A 17,733-nucleotide genomic window follows, 5' to 3' on the forward strand; every position below is an offset into this window, starting at 1 on the left:
GATCTTCCTTGTTATGACAGCAGGAAATGCAGCCAATTAATTTAAAAGCTGAATCCAGTTATCGGGATGTATGTGGGAAAGAAGGGCGGCCGGGATACGGTGCTGTTTCCCATCACCTTAAAGACAGAACTTCCACAGTCGAGAGACCATTGTCACACAGATCCCAGAGGTCGTGTCAGATTATAGGGCCGTAGAGAAACATCCGAAACCGCGGGGTGGGAGTGTGGACGGTACCTGTCGCCCAGCAAGACCCGTGGCCGTTCCAGCCTGTGGCTTCTGAGCCGCAAATGTCCCAGGAGGTTGGAGTTGTTTCTGCCACTTTTCCTCAGTGACATGGGGTAGAGTTTGGCAATAGGAGGCAGTCCCACAGGTGGGCCTCAAATCGGCTACCCCTTCTGTACCATGCCGCGATTCTTTATAAATCCAAGCCAGCACTTAAAAAATCAGAATATATCCTATCCAAAGGCTCTAGAAAAATCTAGCAGCCTTTGGCTCACGGTTCGGCTGGAGCTGATTCATGGCGCCGCCGTCAGACAGGGGTGTGCATGTCAGCCAGCCCTGCTCCCCACCGTCCCTTCGGGCTCCCACCCCCAGCTCGGACACAGGTCAGGCTGGGCACCCGCAGGTCCGCAGCCCTTGTGAAGCCCAGAGCCTAGAACTAACCATAGGAGGGATGATGGCATTGTCATGGTTCTAGGAGGGAAGGAAAACGCTGGAGGAAGTGGGGTGCCATGGCGGGGGGGGGGGTGCTTGGACCACTGGGGTTGGGACCAAAGGAAAGAAGGTGCCAGCTCTGATTCTCTCCTCTATGAGCTCCTCCTCCTTCTCTACACGGCCTCCTCCAAACCCAACGGCAACTGATCACCTTTCACGAAGACTAATAAGGCACCCTGTGGGCGACAGTGACTGGAGAACCAAGCTCTCTGCTCTTTGCCCCTCGTCCCCACACCCCGGTCCCAGCAGCAGACCCCTCAGACAATGAGCCTCAGAGATGGCTCAGGAAAACTTCTGGAACATCCCGTTCCATCCTGCCATTCCTGAGTTCTACAAACTGAAATTCACAGCCCACCCCGCACGTGACCTCCCGACATCTGCCAGCACGTGTTCTGGGCGACAGCCACAGCGCTGTTCTCATCGTTGCTATTACTTCTATTATGCTGATGCATTAGATGGTCTCCGGACGCCAGAGAAGGTAATTGGCTCCCATCACCCCAAGAGCGTTATTGGATACAACGTACAAATAGCTTAAAATTAACGGCTGGCATCAGAGCCTGCTCGGGCCGTAATGGATTACGGAACGAACACAAACTCACCTACTTCCATCAACACCCTCCCCAAGTCATTTGCAAACAGGACAGATAATTTAGTATCTGATTCAGATTAATTGCCATGTTTTCTGGGCTTCCTGCTCACCAAGGGCCACCGTGCGTGAATTTGAACTCCGAAAAGTTTCCCGAGTCCGCTTCGAGGGGCCGACGTTCCCAGTGGGAGTTAGACTGGGCTCTTCTTGGAGCCAAACCCAGACTTTGCTCTGAGAAAAACCTTGTTCTTGATCAAGTTCTTTGGGTCCTTTGTCCCCAGCCTTGACATCCAGTAGAAGAGGAACATGCGTCGCTCACTGTGCTTGCGGTTCATGCGCCGGGCGATGGACATGGGGGTCTCCCCCCGGGCATCCTTTTCATGTATGGAGGCTCCGTAATCGAGCAGGTGGTTTATACAGTCCAAACGGCCCATGGCTGCAGCCACATGCAGGGCCGTCCTGCCCATGGGGGTTTTGCTGAGACAGTTGGCTCCTGTAAGACAAGATAGCTGGCTGAGGGAGGGTCATGCTCCTGGCCTTGCAAGAGCCTCGCCTCCAGAATCACATTCAGGAACAGAAGCTCGGGACGGGGGAGGCCATAAAAAAGAATGCTTGGGAGGATTAATTACTGCCCCCAACCCAAGCACCGAGTGTAAGGGAGGCATCGCCGCAGGGTCCCAGCACCCAGCACCGCCTTGCCTCCACTCTGCCCACAGCACGCTCCTGCTCAAACCCCATTTCTGACATCCACTACCCTCGGGGTCATTTTCTAGGTTGTTACTGCCCTATCTCACCCTCTCCCCGCCGCCCCCGCCCACCGTGCTCTTCCTCCCCTCCATCCATGCTCCAATTATACCAGGTTTCTACCTTTATCCCTCAAATACACCTGCTCCCTCATACTGCCCCAGGCCTTTTGCACATGCTGCTCCCTCTGCTAACAACACTGTCACCCCTTTCTGCCCCATCCCCACCCCTGGCTAACTCTTTCCTTCTTTATCTTCCATTCACTTCCTCAGGAAAGCCTTCCCGAGCTCCCCTCCCCATGAATCACCCCCGTATATGCTCAGTAGACATTCTGCATCTTCAGAACATGCCATGCACGATTGACCATGGAATTAATTATTTGTAATAATTTGCTGACTTCCCTTCATAAACTCCACGAAGGCAGAAAACACACTTGTTTTGATCACTGCTGTTTTCATCCCCAGCACGTAGCGCGAGGCCTGGAGAAGACAGGCGCTGGGGAAATGACAGACGACGGGCAGCCTGACTCATGGACAGATTTCACTTCGATTGAATTCCTCACTGCCTCCCGCAGATGGATGGGCTAATGACAGGTGTCCAATATGGACTTGTTGAATTGAATCAAATTCTAGGTAACAAATATCATGACACAGAAAACAAGGCAATTCAATTACAAGCAGCTGACATTTCTGTAGCCAGTTTTTATGAGCTATGGCTGGTCGGTGAGGTAACATTTTAAATAGGTTCTCATAACGCCCAGCCTCAGCCTCCGCACGGCTTTGCGGCGGCTGTGTGCAAAGGACAGAAAACTTTGCAAAGCTGGCTGTAATGTTTTAACTGGTGCTTTCAAATACATCACAGTTCCATCAGAGTGAAAATGACTTTTTATGAGCTTAAAGGACTGCTGGTCTGTGAACAGCCCATATTTCATCCCACAACAGGCGGCGTGCAGAAAGCAGTAGAGGAAGGAGAATAGTCAGGAAAACCTCTACCCATCACGCCAGCGCCAGTCATCCTGCCCCGGCCTCGCGGATGCTTCCATCTTGCTTGTTGGAGGTGGGGGAAGGAGCAAAGACGAAGTGGAGAGGCTGGGGTCAAGGCCGCGGGCAGGAAGGGTTCTGATATGGGAGACCCTCGGATGAGGCCCCTTTCTGGGCCTCAAACCCCTGACCAAACAGTACGTCACATGTTCTTCCTTTTCCCGAGGAAGCCGGTGGCCTGGGCTGTCTGCAACCATTGTCTATTGTTCTGGAATGGCCGACACCTCAATCAGTGGGCCTCTTTTCCCAAAAATATCCTACATCCAGGGGAGATAAAGTGTGCTCCAGCAGAATCTCATGCGAGGCCTTGCATTCGGAGACAATACAGGCCAAGGCTTCTATTTCTATCAACGGGGGGGGGGGGGGGGGGGGGAGCAGCCTGCCCTTGCGCAGGGAGGTGGGGGGAGATGAAAAGAGGGTTTGGGGTCAGGGTCTTCTGCGGGTAACAGTCTCAAGCCGTGGAGAAAGGAGATTGGCCGGCCTGCCGACCCCCAGGAGCGTGAGGCCGGTGTGGGGCTAGAGCCCTCGGACGGTTGCAGGAACCCCAACTTCAGGGGAGGCAGAAATAACTCGGGGAGTTTGAGCCCATCTCCAGCACTGTGTCTGTTTGAACATAAGAGGCCAGGGAGCTCTTTTGGCTCCTCCTGCGAATTAGTGTCTAGAAAGTTGCATTTCCCACGACAGAAGGAGTCTTCCTGAGGCCTGGCCCAGAGAGGGGAAAGTGCCTTTAATGAGCATGTCCTCAGACATCTTCAGGCAGAGAGCGAGTGGCCCAGTCACGGGCCCGTGATTGGTGGGTGACACAACCTGGGTGGTGGTTGTTGACGCCGTGGCTGAAGGGCCCAGGGAGACGAACCGCACCGTCCTCCCCCGACCCTGCAGAAGACGCCAACTCGTGAACATACTCGGCCGTGTCTCAGAATTACCATGTTCTAGAAGGTACTGCACAGCATCCGGGTGACCTCTGTGAGACGTAACGTACAGGGCCACGAAGGCCCTCTGGGCTATCCAGGCCTTGCACTGCTTGCGCTCGTAATGCTGCGAGTTGGCCGTTCGGTACAGAGAGTCCTCGTCAACACCAAGGCAAGACAGCTGGGCGGGCGAAAGGGGTTGACACGATGAGTGCGGGCGGTTTCAAGGGTGTCGCTACGCCCGCCTGGCGGGTGGCTGGACACCCCCGAGGGGAGGTTTGCTAAAACGCCGAGGGAAGGCTCGTGATGGGAACAGAGGGCGAAGCTGGAACACACCCAGGGGAGGACATTGTTGAGCACTCTATACGTGGCCAGGAAATACGCATTTACCATCAGGCCGGCTCGGGAGGCAGGAAATTCTTCCTGTCGGTGTTTTGAAGAGAGAAAATAGCCTTTCTGGGTGTCCAGAGGAAGGTGGTTGTGGACATTAAGGAAGACACCAGACAACACGGAGTGGCCTCCCCAGAGGGGAATGCGCTTCTCTGGAGACTTGATGAATTCTGGCCTTCCGATCTATTTTCGGGCCCATTGTCTCCGTTAACTTTTGGAACACTCTGAACTCCACTCACGGATGAAAAATAGCCCCATAATATAATCATCCCATGGTGAAGTACGGCTCTGAGCACGAGAGGCTCCGACAGAGAGGAACTCCGCCCCAGATGCGGGGCATCCGGTGTGGGGGCGACAGTGGGGAGCCTCCCCAGAGACCACCCACCTCTCCCAGGCCTGACCCCCGCAACCCTCCCGCAGCCAGCCTTCCCTGACCCCTTTTCTGGCTGGAAGCGAACTCTCCCCACACACTCATGACCCTTCACCCAAGTGGACTTTCTAGAAGGAACATACGCTTCCCCCCGCCAAGAAGCCCCCCGACGTCTCTGTCGGGTTAACATTCTGGTTTCCTCCTCCCTTCTCCCGGTTGCCCACCCCAGAGCTCAGCTGAGAGCCAAGTGCAAGGCCTGGTAAAGAGTAGGCACCTGCTGTGTATCCAGGAGCACATGGTCTTTCCACCCTAGGGTAGGGACAGGCCCCCATTAGGATTTTTGCACCATCAAGTGCTCTAGGCTGCATCTCCCAGTTATCCAGAGCTCTTCACTCACTGTTAAATGAGGTTTTCAACTTTACAAAACATACAAGTGAACAGAAAATGCACTGCCCTAGTTCCTTTTCGGGGAGTGGGGTGGGTGGGGTGTGAGTGGTTTATAACTGAACACAAGTGAACACCGTGAAATAGCAAACCCAAGAGTGAGTGGAAACTCTCAATATAGTATTTGATCATTATGACACGAGTCCTAGTTCTTTTTTCCTACTCTGAAACTTTTACTGGAATATTCACATGAAAGACTGAATCTTTCCCCCACCACCACCACAGACACAGTTTACGGTTGCTTCATGAAGTATAATATCCATTTAGAGAAGCATGAAAGCACCTTACTGGGATCCCCTTCCACAGCCGCCAAAACCAGTTCCGTCCATCCATCATAATGCCAGATACATAATGAAATAATTCCACCAGGAACAACATCATGGAACTTCAGCGTAGCATCATCCATCAAAACTCCTACAGGGAATAATTTTTTCTTAAAAAAAAATAGGGGGTATTAAAGATAAACTATGACACTAGTTATCTTAAGAGATTATCTGACCTTGGGTATCACAAAGATCATTTTAAAACCTTGAGCACTAATCTCATTTGATGACTCCACACGAGTCTGTTTGGGGTCGTTAATGCTTTTTAGAAAATTAATTTGGCTCGGCTCACACAGAAGTCAAACCAAAAAAACAAAAAACCAACAATTTCCAAAATTCAGTAATTATGACCTGTTCTGTTGCAGGGGGGTGGGGGGAAAGCATGAGTCAGTAAAGACATTTTATGAGGCAAACTCTATAAACAGGGCTACTTGAACTGTACATTACAGACGCAGCACAATGGACCTACTTACGTCATACACTAAACTAAAATACTCACTCTGGTTAGGGTTGTCAACAGTTGGCTAGAGATGTGACAATGGCAAAACTTTGTTGCATCTTTCAAACTTGGCACTATGGACATTTTAGACTGGACCAGCCTCTGGGGTGGGGGCCGTCCTGGGCACCGGAGGGTGTCAGCAGCATTCCTGGCCTCTAGCCAGCGGATGCCGGTCGCATACACACCTGGTTGTGACCATCGAAAATGTCTCTAGATGTTGCCAAATGGGCCCTGGGGACAAAATCGCCCCAGTTGAGCATTTATGGTAACGTAAGAACTGTAACGTTGACATTCGCCATGATTTGGACTTGGGGCGTTAGAACTCCTTTGCGTCATCACCAAGGACACTCACATGAGTCTCATCTGAGACAATGGGGTGAGTGGATCTACCCACACTTCGTATGTTCAGACCCTTTGGGAAAGACGGTCGGGATGACAGGATATAGGACTCTAGAACATCTTTAGCAAAGTTGTCTTTAGTCTACCTTTTTAAATACACGTACGTTTACACGGCCACCTATAATCTTGCTTCAGAATAACATAACTTCTCTTCTCGACAAGCGACGCCACAGGTGTAAAGTCTCGACCCTGTGTTGGGTCATCACTCATTCCGAGGGGAGCTCACCAGTCGTCTGGATTCATTGCTAAGTGCCCGTCCCAAGCACCTACACTCTCTGATCCCCACGACGAGCCGCATCTGTCATCTCCACTTGCTGGTGAGGCCAGGAAGTAGCAAAACCAGGCCTCCCACCAGACCACGCATGTGTCGCGCTAGGCTCCGTCGGGCCCCGTTAGTGATTACGAGAAACTTCGGATGGTGGGTGTAAACAGGGAATAGTGATTAGCAAATTTGCTAATTAGGATCTTCTGTGTGGTTCTAACACAGAAGATAATCAGTAATTAGTCTTCAGTAAGACAACTTGACTTCCTAACAACTTTGGAAAAAAAAAAAAAAACTGAGTAAAGCTGTGTTTCCCTGAGAAAGACAAGAGTGCAGTTCACACATGCTGAACAGCTCTTCGAGAAATCAGAGCACATTCTCTCTTTACAGGCGGGCAGCAACTGCCTTCGGCTTAGACAAATACTAATTATCAGCAGCTAAATAAATTATTAGGGTTGACAACAGACATGTAAGGTCGACCCTCGTCCGTGAGTTTGCTCGGCCCTTTCAGATTTGTGTCTCTCCAGGATTTCACGCGCACATCGTCTCGCGTGCTTCCCCCGGGGACCTCTAGGTGAGTGAAGAGGCCCGGGCAGGTTATGTAGAGGCAGGAGCCCAAATTTCTTTTCTCGACATAGTGGTACGTCCTTTCTTTCTTCCTTCTGTGTTTGCTGGCAACAGTAAGGGTCGCCACGGCAGGAGAGGTCAAGCTTCTCCCAGTCGCTAAGTGTTGCTGAGTGACAGGACTGTGACATCAGTGCTAAGTCACTAGGTCTCTTTCACTGCCTCTTAGCTTTCTTGAATTTATGGCTCAGCATAGCTCATCAGTGAAAATAAATTAACCGAAGGGGTGCCAGACATCTGGAGTGCGGGACACATAATTTTCGAGTCACTTTGTTTCGGAACGCGTGCTGTCTTCAGCGGCTCACCTCATCGCTAACGTGCTAAGTCCAGACGGAGTTTGAGATCTACTTCTTTCCAAATAAAGCCTCGAAAATGCTCCCAGAGCATCTTCCGAACACTCCTATAGCAAAATAAGTACATCAGGGAAGGGGCTCAGCTTATATCAAAGGGAGAGCAAAGGCAGGCATCCTGGCCTTCGATGCCCTTTTGAGCTTCCCGGGCCATCGCCGTCTACAGGGGGCCAGGGCACTGCGGATTCCGGAGGCAAAGGCTCTGCGTTCCAGGTTAGGAAACCGAGCCCCGGAAGGGCAGTGTCCGGGGATCGCCGATCCCGGAGCCAGGCTGCTCTCAGCCCGCCCTGTCCCGTCCCCGTCGCTCCCCGGCTGCAGGGTGTCTGCGGGACCGCTCTCCGCCGCCTGCGCACAGCAGCCCCGAGAGCTTTCCCAGCTCCGTTCTCTCCGAGTATTTTTGCGTTGATTTCAACCGGGTTGGGGAGATGTGGAGCCCCGGGGCTCTGATCCTGTTCTCATATCCTAAATATCGTAGGGATCGGGACCGGGACAGCCAGGTCCTCAGGCTGAGGGAAGGAGATTGACGGACGGAGGGAGCGGGCTCCGGAGCCCTCGCCCTCCCCTGGGAGCCATCCCCATGGGATCTGTCTGGAGAGGGGGCCTTGGGGTCTTCATCTAGCCACAGTGAGCTCTGGGTGCTGGGTTCTGATTCCGATCAGGCTGGTTTTGAGCTCCTGACGTGGTCAAGGACACAGCTTGAGAGCCGGGGTTCTGAGATGAACTGGGTTAGTGCCAGTACTCGGGGCTCAGACGTGGATAGGGTTTGCTTTGAGATTTGGGGTCCTGACGAGGGCAGAGTTTGCTCTGGATGTGGGGTTCTGATGAAGGCAAGGTTTGCTTTCTGGGGTCCTGGTATGGGAAGGGTCGATTCTGGGGTGTGGAGTCCTTGTGTGGGTAGGACTTGTTTTGGGATTTGGGGTTCTAACGTAGCCCTGGGGTACTATAGCAACCGAGGGTAAGTAATCTGGACAGGTCAGCCCTCAGATTGGGGGGGTCTTGGTGGCGACAGGTTCTGCTCTGAGACTTGGGGTCCTGAGATGGGCAAGATTTGGTCTAGAACTTGGGGTTCTGGTGTGGACAAGGTTGGATGAGGGATTTGGGGTTCAAATACAAGCAGAGCTTGCTTCAAGTTTTGGGGTCCTCACGTAGGCAAGGCTTGCTTTGAACTTTGGCTTCCTTACAGGGATATGGTTGGCTTAGACATAGTTTCCATGAGATTTGGGGTTCAGATATGGGTGTGTTTGGCATGAGTTTTGGGGTCCTGTTGTGGACAGAGCTTGTCTCATGTTTTGGAGACCTTATGAGGATATTTTGCTTGGGACTGGTGTTCTGGTGTGGTCGTGATGAGCTTGGGAACTGATTTCCAGATGTAGGAGTTCATTTCGAGTTCTGGCATCCTTATATAGAGATGGCCGATGGTTGGGGTTTGGATTCATAAGTGGGGGCTCAGAATTGGGCTTGTGTGCTCTGGGATTTAGGGTCATGATCTGGGTAGAATCTGCCTTGGGATTTAGGTTTCTGTTGCAAGCAGGGGTATTTATTTGGGAAATTTATTTGGGGTTCAAACATGGGCATGGTTTGCATAGAGATTTGGAGTCCTAGGGTTGGCAGTTTATCTCAGGCATTATTGTCCTTCGGTGGACACGGCTGCTAGAAGATTCAGGGTTCTAAGGATCGCATGGTTACCCTCGGGACCTAGGGTTCAGTCTTGGCCAAGTTTGTTCTTGGTTTTAGTGTCCTTTCATGGACATAGTTCCTGGAGGATCTGGGGCTCTGGGGTAGTCATAGTTACCCTGGAGATTTGAGGTTTAGTCTTAGGTAAGTTTGCTCTGGGTTTAGGGGTCCTGAAGTGGGCAGGGTTTCTTCTGAGAAAATGCTTTAGCATCCCCGTGTAGACACAGTTGCCAGAGGATTTGGGGTTTGGAGGTAGTCGTAGTTATCCTGGAGATGTGGGGTTCAGTAGGGCTGAGTTTGCTTCAGGCTTTGGCATCCTTGTGTGGACATGGCTGACTGCAGGACTGGGGGGTTTATGAGTCCAACATGAGGATTTGGAAGTTTGCTTTGAGTCTGGGGTCCTGATATGGGCAGGTTTGCCCTAGTTTGTAGGGTCTCACTGAGGACAGGCTTTGTTTCAGGCTTCTGGTCTTGTGTGGACTCTTGGGACTGGGGGCTCTGATGAAGACATGGGCAGCTTGAGGGTCCCAGGGGTCCTGCTGTGGCAGCAGCGCCTGTGTTGAGATTTGGGGTCCTGCCGTGGGCAGGAGCTACTGGGGGGGGGGGGCAGGTCTGGCCAGAGAGCTTGCTGCAGGACCAGAGTCCTGACCCGGGCAGGATCTGTTCGTGGGTCAGGGTCTGGCTTGGGGACAGGGTCAACCTGGTGTGTCCGGGATTGGGGAGTTCTAGGGGGTGGGGCGGGGTTTGTTGTGATACCTGGGGGTGGGGGGTCCCCTCGGGGGCTGCGGGTTCAGGAGGGGACGCGCTCGGGTTGCAGGCAGTACAGGGCGAGGGAAGGGGGCGGGCAGGGGCCACCTTGGTCCAGGTACTGGAGCCGCTGCAGGTCCAGGGGGACGCCGACCAGGAGGTCCAGCTCCTCCTTGAGCTCCCGCACCGTCATGTCGCCGCGGCAGTTCGCCACTTGGAAGGTCTCCCCGGTGTCCTCCAGCAGCACCCGCATGACGAAGGTGTCCGGGGCCAAGTCGAGAGCCGGGCTGGGGGCCTGCGGGGCCGCGACGCCGCCCTGGCCGCCCTGGCCGGGAGCGCGGGCCGCCGACTGCGCAGGAAGGGGCCGCGGGCCCGCCCCCCGCCCGCCCCGCCCGCCCCGCCCGGGGTCGGGGCCCAGAGCGCCCCCCGGAGGCGCCCCTGCCCGAGCCCCGCCGCCCACCGCCGACCGCCGCATGGCCTCCCGCGGCCCCCTCGCCCCCACCCCGGGACCCCCGCCCCGGGACCCCGCCCGGCCGCCCGCGTCACCGCGCCCCACCCCGCGGACGGCCCACCCGGGGCGCGGGGGCTCAGGGGCGCGGGGGGCGGGGAGGGAGGGCCCCACGGGGCGGGAGCCAGGCCCCCCTCGCAGCCTCGGGGCTGCTCTCCAGGTCCCCAAACCTAGCCGGGCCCCTCTGGTCCTCGGCCTCCTGGGCCCCTTGCAAGACAGGATTTGCGGAATTGGGGGCCTCCGGCCTGGAGGGAATAAGGCCCCACGTGCTCCTGGCATGCATGGTCTACGCGGTCCAGCGCTGGGCGCAGCCCGCCGGACGATCCTATTTCTGGCACCAGTGAAACCCCGGGCAGAGCTGGGCGCGGCGCTCTTCGTGGGGGTCTGCAGGGCCCCAGAGAACCCGCCAGTTCTGAGAATGCCCTCGAATTCTCCGAGGGACAAACGTGCTGATGAAAACACTCAGCACGGGAGAAACGTGCACTTGGTGCAAGGCTGAGCCGATCCCCCGTGAAGACGCCTTCTCCATCTGGGAGAAACCCATCTCGTGTTTTTCCATTAATTCACCCAAGAGGCGGCAGAGTGTTCAAGCACACAGGAGGCTTAGGTGTGATGATCACATCACAAATAGCACCCCACACCTAGGAACAATGAATCTACCCAGAGCTGGAGTGATGACCGTGCAGAGGGAGAGAAAGGAAGGTGAGGGGAGCAGAACCACCTCCGAAGGACCGCAGTCATTATATAAGAAGAAGAAAATGTGAGCCTTTAACATACTTTTCTGCAGAGAAATTAGTCATAAAAAAAAATACTGCAAAAAAAAAATACTGCATTGGAAAGCCGTTCATATTAAGTTACAGGCCATTTTTAGTATATAAGCTCAACTTTTTAAAGGCTGGATTATTTACCAAAGGGTCTCTACAGATCTCTACAAGCACATTGGATTCAGCATGCAGACTCCACACATCACAACACAAACCGAGGCTTATTTTTTTTCCTTAATGGAAAATGAAGCTCTGCACAGAACACAAGATTCCAGTTGCATAATTCTACTCTCAACAGACTTTACAATATGACAATTTCAATTTCTACACAATAAAAAAAAAATTAAAAGTTGTTACTGAAGCAAAACAGTATCTCCATCTATTTACTTTAGGCAAGTATTGAACACAAAATAGACTGATTTTTTTCTCTCTTAATATGTAGCCTCCAATTTATTAGCTCACGCTCTGCTGGAGTTGCCAAAATGCTACTCTGGGTTACCGTTTGAAATTCTCACACATGTACCTTATTTTCTTTGGCACGGTATAGATTCCTTCCTTTCTTTTTAAAGAATCAGCTCAGTGGAATTTGGGGGAGGGGGACAACATCCTGTATACCAGGAAATTCAATATATAGCTCCAGAAATTTTATTTTAAAAAGAGAGAGAAAGAAAAGACAAGACCCACAAGAAAAAGATCCAAGGAAAGAATGGCAACAGCAGCATGCTCTTTGCAGCCAGCTCTTGAACCCCAAATGGGCCATTCCTTCCTTCCTTTAGGCCTGCCTTCAAGGGGATTAAAAATAGAAACAAGAAAAATAACTGGAGCCTACATGTTATGCAGAATGTACTCAAACGTTCATAGAATCTCAAATTATTAATGAAAATCCTGTTTAAGTTCCAGAGCATCTTAGTCTAAATTTTAAAAGCATGAAATCTAAGTTCTGTATACTTGTCAATTTGAAGAGTGTCATAATTCAACCCCCCAAACCCCGGGCAAGTACATGGACTGATCAGAACTATGGGTTCCTATTCTCTGTTAAGATTCTAAAGTATTAGCTATAAAGCCAATATCCGTGCATCTCAATGAACAATTTCTCTCAATGATCAATACGTTCTTAAATGTATGATAATAAATCCATGTAAGAATGAAAAATCTTTCTACTTTATGCCCCTGTCAAAGGCCAGTACATCTTTATGGATACAGTTACCACAAGAAGGGGAGGGGTGAGTGCCTGAGGAAAAAGTTCCAAGTACAGTTTATACAAAAGTACAATATTAGAAAGACTGCCATAAATCATTCCTTAGTAGATTTCCTTAACTATCACATTTTTCAAAAGTAAACAAATTGGGCTCTATTTGCAGCAACTCAAAGTGGAGCATAAATTTAAATGATGTATTTGTTCTGTTCACTGATAGGAGGCTAATATTACATTAATATATTTTCTTCCTGTCAAGAGTTATTTACATATGTACATTATTTCAGTTAAAAATAAAATGTAATACCATAAACTGTATTTTACAGGAAAGCATGAGGGAAGCCAAATATGCAAGTCTATTGAAGACTTAAAAGCTTCTAATAAACTACTTTATTTGGGGAGGAGGGGGGCTTTCAATAATATAGTCTGTCGTAGGGAAGGCAATCCGATGCTATGGAGGCCCCCATCCCCAGCTAGAGCCCCCTGGTTCTACAACCTTGTCACAGACTTCCTGATCAGGCAGGTAGGGGCGCAGAAAGGTGGGGCCTGTCCCAGGTGCAGTTCCTGGGACTGCGGATGGGAAAGGGATCTTTTGAGGGCCCTCCCTCAAAGTTTCAGAAATCTTTCCTCCTTCGGAAGATGTGACACAGTCAGACCCGACAGGCCGGGGTGAGTGGTGAGTGAGTGCCACGTGCGAAGTGACCAGAGTGCTCGGGATCACAGAGTGGTTAATTCTGTTCTTCTAGCACACGTGTGTCTGCCGTACTCCGCCGCTTTGGTTCCAGGGTGGCAAAAAAGGACACATCTGGGTCTCGGTCTAACTGTAGAGCTAGGACGGTCTCTTCAACGACTTGAAGATGAGGGTTACCGGCATTTCTCAAATATGCTAGAGAGAGAAAACTATAGTTTAGATCACTTGTGCCATGAACTGTGCTCCAAAACATATTCTAGTTTGGAGTTTTTTTTAAACCATGTCTCAGGACGATAAAGCATTTTTCACAGAATAATCATATACATAAGGCCTTCACAATGATAAAATGATTGCTTTCATCAAAGAGTATTTCCTAAATTTCAAAGATGGACTCCCAAGAATGAGTATGAGTATTTTTTCAATTATAGTTTAAGGACTTTCCATGTCATCTTTCCTTTCCTCCAATATGAAAGAACTGACAACATGTGGAGTACAGGAGCAGGAGCAGGTGGCTGGCAGGATAGAGTGGGGGGCTGGGAGGGCAGGGGTAAGACAGGCATTTGGGAGACAGACTTGAAGGTGTTCATTCCCACGTGGTGTAGGTGTGAATGTGCCTCCAAGGGACGCAGTCTCAGGTTACGTTCTGTTCAGGTGGAGCTCTACATTTTTCTGATTACAAAATAATAGCATCCAAACTTCGCTGTAATTAAGGCTTACATTTGCTGCCTTTCATAATCTCTACGTCATAACTCAACATTTACAAAAGTTTCCCTCATTCTTAGAAGACTGTGTGAGGTTCTGAATTTTATTTTTTTAATTAAGCAATTTATTTTTTAAAGAATATTTATTTATTCATTCATGAGCGACAGAGAGAGAGACAGAGACACAGGCCAAGGGAGAAGCAGGCTCCATGCGTGGAGCCTGACATGGGACCCAATCCTGGGTTTCCAGGATCACGCCCTGGGCCGAAGGCGGCACTAAACCGCTGAGCCATCCGGGCTGCCCGAGGTTCTGAATTTTAGCATGAAGCTTATTGAATGTGAAAACTGAACCATTTTATAAATAACTACTCTGCATAAAAGTTAATACATCAATTTATATATGGTAAGTCTGAAGTATGCGATCACATCATGTGCCACAATTTCTTAAAGAGGAAATCTGGTTGCTGCCTGATGAACTTTAAAATGTGCAAGTTCAGAAAAATGGTCCACATACCTTTTTCCAACAGCGTCTGCCGTAGGGCTTTGGCCAGCAGAACCCTCACGTTTGGCACAGGATCCGTCGCAAGGCTTAAGAGGCTGGGGAGCAAGTGTTCAACAAACTGGTCCACGGGGATACACTCCTCGCTCACCACCGCCTGTGACAAAAAGACAGCCACAGCCAGAGGATTGATACTTCTCCACAATGATCAGCAGGTTTCTTTCTTTCTTTTTATTATTATTATTATTATTATTTTTTTAGATCAGCAGATTTCTTCTAAAAACATACACTTCCACAATTCCAAAGAAGTCATTTTGGGGTCTGCTGGTCTCAGGGGCACGTAATTGTGTGTGTACGTGTGTGTGCGCGCGCACCTAAATTTGGTTAGAAACACAGTGAACAATTTCAAATTCCTTACCAAGCACTGGTTACAGGTGGTTTAAATTTGGTGAAGAAAACAAAGGCTTCTGAGTCGGACAGGCCTAGCTTCAAACCTAACTTGCTTACTAGCTTCACGGCTTCACTTTTCCGGGCCATTTGTAGAATGTGCAAGTGGTGGGGATAGCAGAGCATTTTTGCAAAGAATCTAGCAAAGTGCCCCAAAACGAGGATTCAGAACCCTCATCTCTAGTACTCACTAGAACTCAGGTTCCGAGGGCCAGTGCCAGGCCTGTGTAGCACCAGCCCAACCCCAGATTCCAACGCAGGCCCGGCCCTCTCTGTGAGCACCTGACAAACACTGCCTCTGTGAGAACCAGCCACATCTGCACGCTGCCACTCCGTGACAGAGTCCTACATGCGGGCTCTCGTTTACATCTCACGGCCGACTGTGGAAGCCAGGATGAGCCTAGTTTTATAGAAGAGGAAACTGTGGTCCACTGTGGTGCCACCCACAGGTGTCCTGGTCAAGGAGCATCAGTTGGGTGGGGGGGAGGCAGGGAGTCCAAGCCAGGCGTGTGGACTCTAAGTCCTGCACACCTTCCAGCTACAGGGTACCAGGAGCAGCTGAGGGTCCCTAAGTGCTTCCCAGGTGTAGGGTGCATGCGAGGCCAGTCAGAGGAGCAGCTCGTCCCCCTCTGCAGCGTGGGCCCCCTTAGCCGCCAGGTAAGGCTTTCTCCCCAGAGCGGCACTGAAATAACCATCAAGTGACCCCTTCCTCTTGTCTGTCTTACAGTGGGTTTTCAAAATCTTCAATAATTCGTGAAAGCACATACACGTTGATTTTTCCTGAAAGAAAATTAGTGGGTTTTTTTTCCCTTTTATCTTATCATGGATTTTCTAAATCTCAGAAAAAAAAATAAAACATAAAAGCAAAGATATTTCATTTACGCTTTCTGCACAAAATGCCCTGATTGGCTTCTTCTTTACGCAAGTCTGTATCAGGCCTGTGGCCCGTGAATTTGGCACTTCACTCTGCCACCTACTGCACTTTTCAAAGCAGACTGCCAAAGTACCCTGTGATGCCCCCCCAGCCCAACAGGGGGCCCTGGCGAGTCCCTCAGTGGGGGAACTGGCCAAGAGGGTCAGCCAGACTCCAATTAGAGCTTTAATATTGACAGAGCTGGGTGATGGGCTCATGGAGAGTCCATACTATTCCCTCCACCCTTATCCATGCTTGAAAACATGCATGCGTGTGGAAAGGTTAAAACTGTTTAAGTAACATGTTAGCAGGAAAAAAAAAAAAATCATGGCTTTATACTTCCTGTGTGATCTTGATCAAGTTACTTGACCTCTCTGGGCTTCCACTGCTTCAACCTTAAAAAAAGTACATGGATGTGACATGCTTAATATACGGCAGATCTTACTACTGAGGACCAGATGCATGTACGATGAGACCATGGCACACAGAGGCCTTTAAGGAATGGCAGCCATGAGCCCCAGGTGAACGTAAACCACAGCATCTCCCAGACTTACTAAGTACAGAGGGTGACCAGAGGAGCTGGACAGGCTGACATGAACTTCACTTGAGAGGGGGTAAACAGTCTCTGCCCTAGCCTATTGCTCTGTTCTTCACCCCACCTTCCCTCCAAGGCAGCTAGCTACAGGGAGGTGCACTCATCACCACAGCCCTGGACTGGGCATGGCAGGACCAGGGCTCTGGGCCTGGCCCTCACCTCCCCAGATGGAAGGTGCCGGCAGAGCAGGAGCTTGTTCACTCTGTCTGCAGTTTCTAGAATATGCCTGGCACACAGGAGGCATTCAGTCAACATCAATTGGACGAATGCACAGATGGATTGGGTAACCCTGGGCCAATCATTCTGCCCGACTGGGCCAGTCATGACCTCCTGGGAGATGAAGGGGTTTGGCCTACTGATCCCCAAATTCCCAGCTGGTATTATTCCAAGCCTGGGATTCTGTGTCCGGTGCATGTGGTATCAGTCCACAGCAACATAAGCCCAGGGGAGAGTCTCCCCAGGCCGTGCTAACCTGACAAATGAAAGCGAAAGCTTGCCTTCCAACCCACTTAGCGCAGTGCCGGAACCTTACGATGAGCTCACTGATGAAACTTAACCCCAGTGCATTCTCACTGTGGGAGTAGAACTTCTGCAGAATGGCCACCACCTGTGAAAAATATCAGAAGTGCACACTTAAAATGCTGCCATCTATTTGAACTATGAATCCTACTCAACACGGAAACTAGACATTTTTATGCACCTTTAAAATGAATTTATAAGCAAGGGCAAGAGTAATTTTTGTCACGGGAATCATTAGAACACAGAGGAAAAAAGATATTCAAATATATGGCAATGCTCATACACACCCTCACCCACGTGAAACCCGTCAGAAAAAGGAAATTTAAAAAGGGACTGGCATTAGAAAAATACATTCTTAATCATAAGTTTCCAAATTTTAGAAAATGGCCCCTTGCAAAATAACTAAATCATTACCTTTTAGAACCTGTGTTTTTTGTTTTGTTTTGTTTTTTTATAAAACTGTAATACCATCAGAGTACCTTAGTAAATCAGTATTTTCAAGTGACATCCACCCCACCCCAGTATTCAGTTGGTAGAAGCCCACACAAAACAGGATCGGCTCTTCTACGTTGGAGCTTTTCCTCAGTAACTACTCCTCTATAAAACCTTGCTATAAGCTATGGTTTGAAAATTTCTTATATAAAGTGATTTATCTATAATTTCTATCACCGAAGCATACAAGCTAAGAAAAAAAGCTATGTTATATATTGATAAAACTGTAATGCAGTTCCTAATTTCAAAATTTAAAAGCTGGTTTCATAGGTATACTGAAAAATCAAGTGCTGGAAATAAAGGAGTTAAAATGGAAGGAACATAAATATTCC

General features: G+C 50.2%; 2 protein-coding genes across 9 annotated transcripts in view; both read right to left on the reverse strand.

Annotated features, from left to right (window-relative positions):
• Positions 1-1,362: 1,362 nt before the first annotated feature.
• Positions 1,363-10,552, reverse strand: ANKRD60 (ankyrin repeat domain 60). The gene is made up of 4 exons (XM_025470512.3): positions 10,186-10,552; positions 5,483-5,613; positions 4,011-4,176; positions 1,363-1,793 (listed from the first exon to the last, which is right to left on the reverse strand). Exons 1-4 carry the CDS (start codon positions 10,550-10,552, stop codon positions 1,492-1,494), a joined length of 966 nt encoding a protein of 321 aa, XP_025326297.3. The 3' UTR covers positions 1,363-1,491.
• Positions 10,553-11,413: 861 nt separating this feature from the next.
• The window catches only part of LOC112674177 (serine/threonine-protein phosphatase 4 regulatory subunit 1-like), an 81,690-nt gene continuing 75,370 nt past the window's right edge, over positions 11,414-17,733 (reverse strand). For 7 of the 8 annotated variants that reach the window (XM_049100498.1, XM_049100496.1, XM_049100495.1 and 4 more), the window contains 3 exons: positions 16,863-16,997; positions 14,451-14,592; positions 11,414-13,430 (listed from right to left, as the gene is read on the reverse strand). In XM_049100498.1, coding sequence (XP_048956455.1) covers positions 13,273-13,430; positions 14,451-14,592; positions 16,863-16,997 — 435 coding nt within the window. In that variant the 3' untranslated portion in view covers positions 11,414-13,272. Of the gene's footprint in view, positions 13,431-14,450; positions 14,593-16,862; positions 16,998-17,733 lie in introns of those variants that run through there. The other variant, XM_049100500.1, reaches the window with a different exon arrangement.

Source organism: Canis lupus, chromosome 24 (assembly GCF_003254725.2).
Source record: "Canis lupus dingo isolate Sandy chromosome 24, ASM325472v2, whole genome shotgun sequence".
Classification (NCBI taxonomy): Eukaryota; Metazoa; Chordata; class Mammalia; order Carnivora; family Canidae; genus Canis; species Canis lupus.